A 12,855-nucleotide genomic window follows, 5' to 3' on the forward strand; every position below is an offset into this window, starting at 1 on the left:
CTCTACCTTTGATGATCTTTGTTGTTCTCAGAAAAGATCTATCAGAACTGGCGAGGGCAGAGTACCAGCCAGGGCTACTAGAGCAGCACTCATTCAAAGCCTGAAGACACCACGGATTTACACAGTGCCTTCATCTCTCCACTTTGCTATTCACGTCCTTCCCCTCTGTAGCATTTCATAGGTTTTTAGCCGTCACTAAGCAGAGCGTCAACATCTCCATCGAAGTACAGCTCCAAGATCTCTCATCTGAGCAACAACTTTCCCAGCTCACTTCTCCGTGCATCGCACTAGGACTGCACTTCCCTCCTCCAGCACACGCCACTCTACATATATTCACACAAATTGCACCTACGTTTTTATTCCACAGTAACTCAGCATTGTCAGACGATGCTTCAACTCTTCGGTCTATTTTAGCTTTTAGTAAGCTGATTTACTTAGTATCAAATTGTCACCTTTGACTGTATTTTCCAGATCATTTATGACAGTGCCAAAAGCAGTTCAGGTCCAGCACTATCCACCAATCTCAATATACAGAAAGGATCTTCATTGCTCTTTTTTTGGTTCCTTTTAGCTGATCTTCTACCCATGCAAAGGCCCCACCCATCATCCCTTTCATCAAACTCTTACATGTCTTTAAGTGTTTGATAAGGGACCTTCCTCAATGCCTTTCAGAAATCCAAGAAGTCTGCATCAGCCAGAACTCCTTTGCCCGTCTTTTTTTTTTTCCTCCTTTAATGAACTCCTGTGGTTTTATAGGGCATCCCTTCACAAAAACCATTTCCCCCAACAACAAAATCTCATTTATCTACATGTCAACTAATTCTGTGCTTTATTACCTGCAGCTTGCCCAGAAGGCATGTCAGGTATACAGCCCTGCAGCTCCCCACATCTTGCCTCCCAAACTTCACATGACCTTTTCTTCTTCCCATTCCCTTGCCCCTTAGAAAGTTTTTGGAAAGACAGGTAACCAAGAGCTAATAGTTCAGCTATTTTATTACCTCTCTTCAGTTCTGGTGATACTCAGAAACTTACTCTGCTAACAATACGACGCACTTCCCCTCTTCTCTGCCCCCGGAAGGTTTACAAAGGTTTAAATTCTGAATCTCAGATTTGCTCCCGCATCCAGGTAAAGCTACCCTACAACCTTGTCTGAGAAGTCAACAGCCTAATTCTATCCTGGCTTAAAGCTCTTCCCTCCTGCACAGATTTCCTATACTCCTAAAATCTCAATTCCAAATTAGACCAAATCCCCTTTTCCTGGACAATTTTGTTAATCGCGTGCCAAGACTCCGCCTGCGTCTAACCTTCCACATGGCGCTGTGAGCGTTTCAGAGAATAATAGTGAGCTGGTTCCAGTCTTTAACTTTGTCTCCAACTAAGCAGAGACAACAACGAGCACACGAGGGGGCAGAGGACCGTCCACGGCAGATGGTGCATGTGAAGGAAGTGCCATGACCATACAGAGCAGTGGCAAATCAGCATTACTGTTACAGTTACAGATAAAGACATTTTCCTTTCCCAGTTCACTTGTAAGATACCATACCTGACAGAACAACAACAAAGCCTCACCAAAACCAGGTGTTAACGAGGTGTGGTTAACAGTTAGAACTAGTTAGAACAGACATAAGAACTAGCCCAGAAACCTCAAATGGTGGTAAGTCTGTGTGGGTTACATCTGAAAAGGCAAGAAGAACCGAGATTTAACACTGAATTAAAAAAAAAGAAGCCCTACTGTCTAAGCACGTAAAATACAAAGTCACATGCTCTTTGCAAATGATGCTCCACATCCAAACAAAAGTGCACCAAGAAAAAAGGGGCAGCAGATATCTGGTTTCCTCTCCCCCAACCATTTCTGGTCAAGAGTGGGGTTCCCCAGGGCTCAGTGTTGGGGCCAGTTTGTTTTAATGTCTTTAACAGTGATCTGGATGAGGGGATCAAGTGCACCCTCAGTGAGGTGCAGATGACACCAAGTTGGGCGGGAGTGTCAATCTGCTCAAGGGCAGGAAGGTTCTGTAGAGGGATCTGGACAGGCTGGATCGATGGGCTGAGGCCAGTTGTGTGAGGTTTAACAAGGCCAAGTGCCGGGTCCTGCCCTTGGGTCACACCAACCCCAGGCAGCGCCCCAGGCCTGGGGCAGAGGGGCTGGGAAGTGCCCGGCGGAGAAGGCCCTGGGGGTGCTGGCTGACAGCCGGCTGGGCATGAGCCAGCAGTGCCCAGGTGGCCAAGGAGGCCACCAGCCCCCGGGCTTGTGTCAGCACTGGTGTGGCCAGCAGGAGCCGGGCAGGGATGGGGCCCTGTGCTCGGCCCTGGGGAGGCCCCACCTCGAATGCTGGGCTCAGGTTTGGGCCCCTCGGGACAAGAAGGCCCTTGAGGGGCTGGAGCGTGTCCAGAGAAGGGCAGCGGGGCTGGGGCAGGGTCTGGAGCACAAGTGTGCTGGGGGGCGGCTGAGGGGGCTGGGGGGGTTTAGTCTGGAGAAGAGGGGGCTGAGGGGAGCCCTTCTCGCTCTCTGCAGCTGCCTGAGAGGGACTGGAGTGAGGGGGGGTCGGTCTCTGCTCCCAAGTCACCAGTGACAGGACAAGAGGAACCGGCCCCAAGCTGCGTCAGGGGAGGTTTAGGTTGGGTGTGAGGGAAAATGCCTTCCCTGCCAGAGGGGTCAGGCCCTGGCACAGGCTGCCCAGAGAGGTGGGGGAGTCACCGTCCCTGGGGGGGTTCAAACACCGTGCAGCTGTGGCACTTGGGGCCATGGTTTAGGAGGCCTGGGGGTGTTGGGTTGGGGGTTGGCCTTGATGATCTTCGAATCATTTAGGTTGGAAAAGACCTCTGTGATTCTATACCAGAGGAAAGATGCCAGATGTACAATGCAAACTAAAGGTCAGCTGATAAGATACAACAAAGAATAAGTAAAAGGCATGACAACTGGCATATAGCAAAGGTGTAAGAAGCAGCACTGTTCAGTGACAATGGTCAAAATCCTTTCCTCCAAAGTATATGAACATCAATCAGGAATTTTCATAAAGATGAAAGTTACAGTGGCAAAGGGAACAAGAGCCAATAGATTAAGGAAAAAGAAAGAGGAAGCTTCAAACGCTATGAAGAAAAGCAGACAGTATGAAAAGACAGAAAGAGAACATTTGTGCATTTGATGTAGTGTTAAGTTTTAAGACCAGACACACCTGTTAAATAGGACTATTAAATGAGGTGTCCTTAAGGTGAAAGCGTCTTAACCAGCCACCTTTCCAATCAATAACTTGGGGCTTAGTATCCACAATGATATCTAGCTCTTTGTCTGAAAACATCACAAGTTTACCAATTCCTATAGCATGTAATTCCAGTGGTTAATTGCCTTTTCCACTAAAAGGTCACATTGCCATTCTCTTGATGTGTTCCCATACTGTCTTGCTAATTCTAGAAATAATGCTCCTTTCCTGTCCCAGACCTGTGCCAAACTGCTCATCTGCCATGACCTCCACAAATCTTATCCGAATTAAATCCAAAACGTAATCTTTTACTGAGAAGATACAGTCTCTAGCTTCCCCCCCCACCCCCACCTGTTCCTGCATAGTTTATAGAGGTAATGCATTTGGTAAAAGTGCTTAAGAAGTCTGAAATATCCTCTGTCATATATGCCTGTGACCTTTATTTAACACTAATCTTCAGTCACCTGCAGCTTTGTTTTTCATCTGAGAGTTTTATAGTTAGTACCAGATTAAAAAACAGCATTTCCTGGTACTGAAACATGTGTGGCCTTAATGTAAATACATGCATGCAACGATTTCTCACTACCTGTTTTTCAGACCTTGTCAAATAGTTTAATTCAGCACACTAGCATTTCACGTTGCTAGTTTTAAAGCAAATAAAATAACGCAGCTTGACGATGTAGAAAAGCCTAAAGAATTATTTACAGCGAATGACAACCATGGAGATTAGGAGGCATGAATTATTACACGATAACTTTCATAAAGGGAACTTAGGGTGAGGTGAAAATGACAAGACCTGAGCAGTAAAATCTAGCACCAAGAGCAAGATTAACTTCCCAGCTTCTCAGGGTGGGACTGAAAAGAAAAAATACCATAACGACAGCACCCGGTGCCACTGAGGCAGACAGAAGAGCAAGAGCTGCTACTAAAGGACAAAAACAATGCTTATGGAGACCGCTGATTCTCTGCTGATACAGCAGAAGGCTCATGGAAACAAGAAAAAAGGAAGTAAGATTGATGAAAAGAGAGTAAGAGTTAAAAAATAAGAAGTGAGCAGCTGGAATTACAGAATGAGAGATGCAGAGAGCACCTCACATGAAGCAGAAGATACAGAGAACCCCCCCCAACATCCTCAAAACAGGGGAAATGGCAACAATTTTGACATTACTCTCAGAAAAATCAGACCTGGAGTTTTACACTTAAAACATGCCCAAACATTTCAAAATAAACCAATGTACTTGTAAAAGCTATTCAGTACCAAACTCGGCATGTTTTATGGCCAGCAGGTGGCATGCGTAACAAAAGCATTAACACAGCAAGTTCGCTTCAGTATAAAGATCGCTGAATAAGCAAAAAAGTTAGCTTTCAGGACTCCATGCAATAAAACACATGTGGCCAGTGATGATTTGATTTGCTCGAAAATACTTACATCTTAGCTTGTCCAGTATTTTACCGCCGCACATTGTAGCTAACATAGCTTTCACTGAAAATACCGTCAACTTCCCATGGCCCTCACTGTGAAAAAAAATTACATGGTAAGTCATTACTACACAGGATGATGAGTAACAAAAATACTTGAGGCCTCGGAAGGAAACACATAAGTGCCCTCCATTAACTATTAAGATCTACCAAAACTATCTAATGTAACATTAAACCAATGATAACACTAGTGGTTTTAGTATATTGGAAGAGTTAACAAGTGTCTAATCACAAATCAATTTCCTTGCAGAATAAGGAAAAATGCACAGACAAAGAGACTATCATTTGTCTTCTTCCTCCCATAACTGTCCTATTAAAAAAGTAACATGTTAATTTTTTCCATTAAAGCAATTTGTTAACTGGTAAAACATCTCACTTTTTTCTCCGCTACCCTTTGTTAGTTAAATATTTACTCCTTGATTTAAAGTCTGATGTTCAAAAACACACCACATTCTAAAAACAGCACGTAACTGACAGCTAGCGAAGTCCTATGATATCCTGAATGTGCTGCGTAGAAAAGGAATAACGCGAACAATGTTTTATTCTAATTTAAGTTAATAAAGCTGCTGTGCTATCAGGACAGATAGCACATTTGGGGAATCATTTTCTAATATCAGCAAGAGAAAATGAATCTGTCTCTACGGAGAGTGTGAAAAAGCCCGTTCAGCACGGTATGGCACGTCGCAACAGCCACGTGTCTGATCCCTGGTACTAGAAAGAAAGATAAGGATGCAATTATGAGGGAAGCAAGTGACCAGAAACACAGCTAAGGCTTGCTGGGTAAAGCACAGCAGATGCCAGCTCACGGTTTCTCCCAGCCCAGTGCTGGCCCAGAAGGCAGGCACCCCACATCCCGCCCCCCGTCACCTGAATTTCTCCATCACCTTTCATAGTAGTAAAGGCGGGAGTCTGAGAACTTCCAGTGTACGATAGACAGCCACGGTGTGGCCATCTCGGGTTAAATCCACTGTCACTGTGAAGTTGGTAGAATGTTAGTTTAGTGGTGCTTAGGGTACAAGGAGTGTGTGTAAACATGGGTCAAAGCTGTTGGAATTCTGAGCAACTTATTGCCAGACAGAAACGTATTGAGTCGTCGCCCTTAACTCTAAACGGCGACGGTGGTATGGACTGATGAACCGAGAGAGTTAGTCACACACAGAAGGAGAAAAAGAATTCAAATACGTGCAAGTAACTGTAATTAAATGGCAGATAATTTGTACTATCATCAGAAATACAATGATGGGGAAAATACCGGATGAGCGTTAGAAGAGAAACACTCGGATGCTTCTCAGCAGAAACGAGATGTTTATTTAACAACTGCACTTGGAAGACTGGCACTTGGAAAGCGTTAAGAGTAAAGTTCTTTGAAGTAAATATTGGCTTGTGGTGCTGAAGTAGTGACTAGGTCTGATGTCAACGGCAGACGAGCGACCAGATGGAGACAGCAGGAAGTGGCCAAATCACTTTTTTCCCCTCCCACGCTCAGCGTTAATACGCACGCATCCGGTTACATGCACTCCATGGAGAGGTAAAGGCTCTCAACCTGTCTCAGACTGAGTCGCATCTGAAATATAATATACAATTTCTCTAATACAGACTCAGGGTATCTTTCAGATACGCCCTCTGCAGAAGAGGGGCAATCTCTCCTAGAGCTACAGCTGCAGGAAGATCTCTGGAGAGGAATGGAGACTCAAGGCCATCACTTTGTTGATATCTAGCACCCTTTTAACTGCTGTTGAAAGAAACTAAACATGCTAGGTATCTATTTCAAGCTATATAAAGGTTATAAAGGTAATACCACAGTAAAGATCTCAGCTATCCTACTTTGTATTTTCTCTTAAATAGCTTTCTCACAGGAATTAGTTGGCACTCTGTGTGTAAAAAACACCAAACCACTTGACTGCATCTGAAACTGATGGTCTGAAAAGTTCATCCTCTTCAAGCCATGACCTCCACTTCTACCTGAGCAAATCTGACTAACCAATTCAAGTTTCCCTAAGTTACAGTCTCAGCCCCTCTCCCCCTTTTCTTTTTAGTAGACAATCATTTTCTCTCTCTCTCCTTGTAATACAGAGAGAGAGAGAGAGAGAGAGAGAGAGAGAGAGAGAGAGAGAGAGAGAGAGAGAGAGAGAGAGAGAGAGAGAGAGAGAGAGAGAGAGAGAGAGAGAGAGAGAGAGAGAGAGTGTTCAGCTTTGAATTAATTTCCAGAAAAAACAAGTGACTAAAGCCATCAATATCTCCTCACAGGACGCAATCCTATCCTTGGAAAGGTATCTTATGGTGCCTTCGGATGTCAGGCCTGCTTCTGCTGACAATCTGTTTATGAATCAAGAAAACCCCAAACCCCTCCTCCTGCAATCTGCTGGAGGTGTAGTTATTAAGCCAATTGCCAAAATCTATTTTTGTACCAATGCTATGCAATCTGCTGAACTCCCAAAGGGAAAAAGGGCAAAACTTTCAATATGATTTTGAAACTCCTATAACAATCAGTTCTCAGGGCTGGAAACAGAACTGACGGACTTGTTTAGAAAAGACTGGGTCTGTGTACACAGGGCTTCTTCCAGCTGTCTGAAGAAAGCCCATCCTCTATGCCCTCCTAAGCAGGCGGTCTGTGGCAGATGCCCACAGCAGCGATGGCCATGCCAGCCCGCCCACTGCTCCTGCCTCCAACCCGCCGCTGCCTCATCATCAGCCCCAGGCAGAGCTCCACGCGCTCCAGCCGCCCTCTCACGTGAAGAGCGACTAACTCCCCTCCTCGTCCGTCCCTCCTGAAGCACTCCAGCTGTGCCAGCCCTCCCACCGCGTCCTCTCCAGAGGAGTCAGGCCTCTCGTTCCTCCCGTTTGTCCCCTGTGCCGCACGCATTCCTGTGCGGCCACTTCGCAGGGGCACCCACTCACGCTCCTTTCCCAGAAAGGGCCGGAGCGCCTTCCGCGCAAGGCTGGTCTGTGGGCATTTCCTTACGTACACACCCGGGCCCCTTCCAGCTCCACCGTGCTGATTGCGAGGTGCCTCCTCACCACGTCAGCCTGCACTCTGCTTGCCAACTCACTGCCTCATCTGTTTGCTGGTCACCTTCTCCCTCCCCCTTACTGTATGCTCGTTTATTGCCAGCACACAGTGTGGTTTGATACCTATATTTTTAAAAGGAAAAGTAAGTTGGAGCAACTAAACTCACTGTGAAATCAAATGTGACTTCTAGAAATGATGAAATAAAAACCTGACTGCTCTGAAACAGTAAGTGCCAGAGCCGTTACTCTGGGGTGCCAGTAATGGGTCAGGGACTTTGGAAAGCCATGAGAGGCTACTGGGAAAAACGGACTAGAAAAAAAAACTTTCCAACACCGATGCAAAGCTCTGTGGAAGAAAGCAGTGAAGAACATCCCACCAAAGCTGTTCCTCCTCACGACTCACTACTGATGCAGTATGAGCCAGCATTTCTGCACCGTGATCAGCGCAGCTCTACAGGTCCCAGCGAAGCGTTCCGTGTCAGCATCTTTCATACTTACCTAACATAAGCTCTAACTTAAGTAGTTCCATGGGGAAGACACGAGTCAGATCTTTGATTCCTGTACCTGTTTGGTGGAATGCTGATGACTTTGCAATGCTGCCACCTGCACCACCTTGTAGAACATACTGGACCATGTGCATTCAGGCAACCTCACAGCTAACCCAATGGTGCAATTCCAGCACAGATGTGTATTTTTTTTAAAAAAAAATGTCTGCCATGTTGATGAACTCCTGGAGAGGGAGCCTCAGCTCTGCCTCTCCTCTCACTCTTGGCTCTCCCGCTGCACAACGAAGCGCAGCATCCCAGCTTCTCTCTCGATCCCACGTGCCAGGCAGAGGAGGCCAAAGAGAAGCTGTGCACTGTGCTTGGGTTCCAGAAGAGGCAGAATTTGCAGGGCTGGGGGCAGCGGGGAAAAGAAACATGTCTCTAACTAAAGCCTCAATCTTTTCAGCCAGTCCCCAGAAACATGACCATTTCTATTTTTAAAGTCTCTATTTTCCTAGTATGATCTGTCTCAGAATAACTAAACCCATGAGCTCACCCTTACAACTCATCTCACAAGTAATACCAAATCAGAACTAAACAGGAAAATACACGCTTGATTCTGTTGTCATTCCTGCTTCTGTCTTCCTGCTCTGAGCTTGGTGTTGCTTTTATCTGTCCTTAGCAAGACAGGGACTGTTCTGAACTCTTGGACTTTTTCTGGGGGGAGACCTAGCTTCTGTTTGGTGACAGTAAGAAGTAGTCACGTTAGGAAAGGATCAAAGACTGGACATTACAAGCAGAACAACTATTTGGCATATTCAGTGCTGCAGACTGTCTTGGGTAAAACTGCTCAGTGTCTGTGACAGCTTTCTGGCCGCAAGCAGTTCTCTACTGCTAGGGGAGAGGGCAAAAGCAGAAGAAAGAGAAGACTGAAATAACAGCCGATGGTGAGAAAGATAAGGCGAAAAGTCAGAAGTGCTAAACAACAGTGAAAGATTTGCAGTTGCTACCCAGAGAGCCCAGAGGCCCGTCTACTCAAGATTAGCAGACCGAACCCTGAAGGCAGAGGCTGTGAAAGAAACTCATAAAACTGGCCCCAAGGAAATGCCTAGACAGTGCCCTGGACAAGAAATCAAGCTTCTCCCAGTCAAGAAATGAGAATTAGCCTTCATGGCGTCACAGCATGTTAGAACAGGATCCAAGCTGACTGTCAAAACAAGACAGCGTTATAAAATGGTCTTGTTGATCAAGACTCACTAGAACACTTTCACTTTTTAAAACAGCGCTATACCACCAGGAGGTTCACATTATGTTCTATAGCAGCCTGCAGAGCACAGTTGCACTTCACCTTCAGTTCAGATACACGGCTTACAGCAGTCTGCCAGTTCCAGAAGGCACTAACTTATCTTTTGAAGAAAGCAATTTTTAAGACAAAGCATTGCTGCTGTGGCAACGCAAATCTCCGCAGGCACGGCTACGATATTAAATACACATGCGTGTGTGTGTGTGTATGCGCAACACACAATTTCATGAACTTGTGAAATAGCATGCGGACAGTTTGCCAGAGACTCATGCAGTTGTTGGCCGCATTCGTCTAACTAAAAGAGAAAATTAGTTTAAGAATACAACTGGAGGAGTTACTAGCCTGTCATATGCTGCTATCATGAAGTTGAGGAGGAGGCTGATGGATTGCTCTACACTGATTTGGTGAGTAGAAGGAAGGCGTTTGTTTAGCTGGTAGTAGATGGATGAAATGATTGTTTCTAGTCGAGACACGTTGATCTCTGTGTTATGATCCAAAGTGTTAAGGCCATTATCTCGGAAGGCTTCAATCATATTCCAGATATCAACAAGATGAACTAAAAATAAAGGAAAAAAAATTAACTTCTATTCTGTAATGCATGCAAGCTTACTTTTATGGTACTGTTTCTGAACACTAGGTTAGCTTTTATTTTGGAATGAACAGTTACTTATTTGTATTCAAAGTGAGAGACAGATTCTTGATATTTATAACCAGTTTGTGTCAGCTAGTTTAAAGTAACAGAGCAGTGCCCAGCCATCTTTTATCCCACCCTTCAACATCTGGGTGCTCTGACAGAAAAATACAGAAAGGAGTAAAGGGATCTTCTGTCATCATGCAGTGCGTTTTAGCAGTTAGATATTTTCATTTGAGAGAGACATCGGCAATATTCTCAATCCACTACAGACTGGTTACAATAATTTTAAACATCCTTATGCTGACTAGTAGTCGAGTATTGAAGGAGGAACTTGATGTTCCAGTTAAACTATGGCTGTGTCCAGTTGATCCAGCTGCCAAATCCAGAGCATAATACTTTGTAAACTCAGGTCTAGAGCTCCAAAGTGTTTCCCTAAATTACCCTGCCATATCTTAGTGCATCTCTAAGAAGTGTTAACAACGTAGAGAAAAAGCTTTCCAAAACCACAGTAAGAGACCTGCAGAACCACATTAAATAATATTTTCAAATGCTGCAAAGCCTGAAAGGTATGCATGACGGTGGAGGAGACATCCAAGCATCAACAGCAATCCATCAGTCAAAACTGGACGTGATCCAATAGTTACAAAAAGATAGACTTATTTGCTAACTGCACAACTTCTGTTATCTTCCTTAACTTATGAAAAAAGGGTCTGAAGTAAGAGTAGTCTCTAATGTTTCTCACATAAAATTCATCTTCATATATCTCACATAAAGACCGGAGGATGATAAAGCCGAGCTGCCTATTCACACCAAGCATACGCCCCGGAGCACCCTGTGGTCCAGACAAAGATCATAAATGCACAGCCTCATCTATACATACACGTATGGTAAAGGTTACTCAAGGCATATGCATGGCATCAGTCAACTGGGCCCAAAGTGTGCAATGGACTATGTAATTAGCATTTCTTAATACCCCTCTACTGATTAAGAGAGATTTTTTAATTCAAAAGCATGAATTAGCGACAAGAACTAACACTTTCCCAGGAACGACAAAGCAGTAAGCCGTCCATCAGGCTGAAGGCACTGCGGGTACTGCCACAACAGCCCTAAGAGACACACGCACACCCCCCGGGGTCAGCTGCGCTACGGGGGAGCTCCGGCTTGCGGCGTGCAGCTGCACACGTCCTCTGCCGGCCTCCTCAGCTCTCCTCCTGCCCTCTTCCACACCAGGCACACCAGTTCCACCTCACTGGGAGGAGGGACCTTTTCCTGCATACGTGAGTCTCTTCTGCTTTTTGCTTTGCCCAGTTCAAGGGTGGTGGCAGGACGCAAAGTAATAATCCAAGGGCGAATAGGTGATAATCTGTGCTTTGTGGTGAGCTGTCAAAGGACCATGGAAGAGACCAAGAAAACTTACACTGCCTAGTATGGTATGAGCTTAAAGAATTCTTTACGGTTGCTACATTTCATGTGGGCCACCACGATCAGATCCAGACACTCTCACGCTAGCGACTGTGTCGTGCACCACCAAGCCCCTCCCTGTGCCTAGCTGCCAGGTGGTCTGCGGCACACCGTGATGGAACAGGAGCTCCAGTAGCTCCACACTGCCTGCATGCAATGCCTCGGGCAACTGAGATATGCCAAGCTGGCCCACAGCTTTCAAATTTTTGAAACGTTAAAAAATAAAACTGAAGATGGTGTAGAGTATTGGTCAGAGATGGCTGCCCGTTTATTATTATATACTTAGTCTCCGTTTAGTTTAAGTAATAACTACCATTGTCTGATAAAACGTTTGCTTACTTTTGCTATAATTAAAATTCACGTGGGTAGAATATTTGAAACAATCATGCATGAGAAATTTTTTAAGATAAAGAGTAATTATAACTTACGATTACATCTTTTTTGTACAAACCGCAGTTTACAGGCTGTTCGATACGTTGAAAGTCTGATGACATCAAAATTCTGTGCTCCTATGAATAAAAAAAAGTTTGTGTTTTTCTTTCCTCTATTACATTCAGCTTATCCGAGAGAATCACTTCAAAAACGGTATGAGTGTTTCTTCACACACACCATCTTCGTCACATGAACACGACAAAGATTTTCATTAGGCATCTCGCGGTAAAGTGATTTTCAGCAGTGTATTATAAACTGACCTAAGCCTGGGGCTGATATGAGTAGCTTAAAAGGAAGCAAGAGTTAAGTGGTGAGTGCATAAGGAAGAGGATTGCACTGATGTTGGAAGACACGTACACAGAAGATCAGAGACAAGGAAAAGGGGGGTTGGTACTCCTACCACCATCTGCTTTGCAGCCCCATCAGGACCTTGCTTTTGGTCTCCCAGATAGATCCAAACCAGGTAAGCAGCAGAAGAAAAAGCACAGGGGGCAGAGTAAAAAAATCTTCACCAACAACCTCCCACTTCAAGATGTACAAGTGTTAGACCTTCAACCACCACCACACCACAAAAGACTTGAACGCTATTACCTATCACTACTCTGCACCACATCTACCAGTTCTAGCAATTACTCTGAACATTACAAACCTGAGCGATTTCAGGAAGTTGTGTCAACCCTCTGCCAAAGAGACCCGCGCACCCCCTATACTGACCAAAGATGATAAATGATGTGGGGCTGATGAATGATACTGGTTTGAAGTCCAGTATCGATCATTTCTAATTTGGAAGCAGCCAGCAAGTCAAGTCTCGAAAATCCCATTAATCATAAACCAAAATGCCTTTTAAATGTCTCA

At 44.9% G+C, this 12,855-nt stretch overlaps 1 protein-coding gene across 25 annotated transcripts in view; it reads right to left on the reverse strand.

Annotated features, from left to right (window-relative positions):
* The window catches only part of DTNB (dystrobrevin beta), a 217,377-nt gene that overhangs the window by 182,614 nt on the left and 21,908 nt on the right, over positions 1 to 12,855 (reverse strand). For 19 of the 25 annotated variants that reach the window (XR_012659455.1, XM_075086363.1, XM_075086365.1 and 16 more), the window contains 3 exons: positions 11,997 to 12,077; positions 9,816 to 10,029; positions 4,627 to 4,712 (listed from right to left, as the gene is read on the reverse strand). Coding sequence is in view for 24 of the 25 variants with exons in the window: in XM_075086365.1 (XP_074942466.1) it covers positions 4,627 to 4,712; positions 9,816 to 10,029; positions 11,997 to 12,077 (381 nt within the window). In the remaining variant the exon portion in view is untranslated. The remainder of the gene's footprint in view (positions 1 to 4,626; positions 4,713 to 9,815; positions 10,030 to 11,996; positions 12,078 to 12,855) is intronic. The other 6 variants (XM_075086371.1, XM_075086369.1, XM_075086370.1 and 3 more) reach the window with 2 other exon arrangements.

This window comes from Phalacrocorax aristotelis, chromosome 3, assembly GCF_949628215.1.
Source record: "Phalacrocorax aristotelis chromosome 3, bGulAri2.1, whole genome shotgun sequence".
NCBI lineage: Eukaryota > Metazoa > Chordata > Aves > Suliformes > Phalacrocoracidae > Phalacrocorax > Phalacrocorax aristotelis.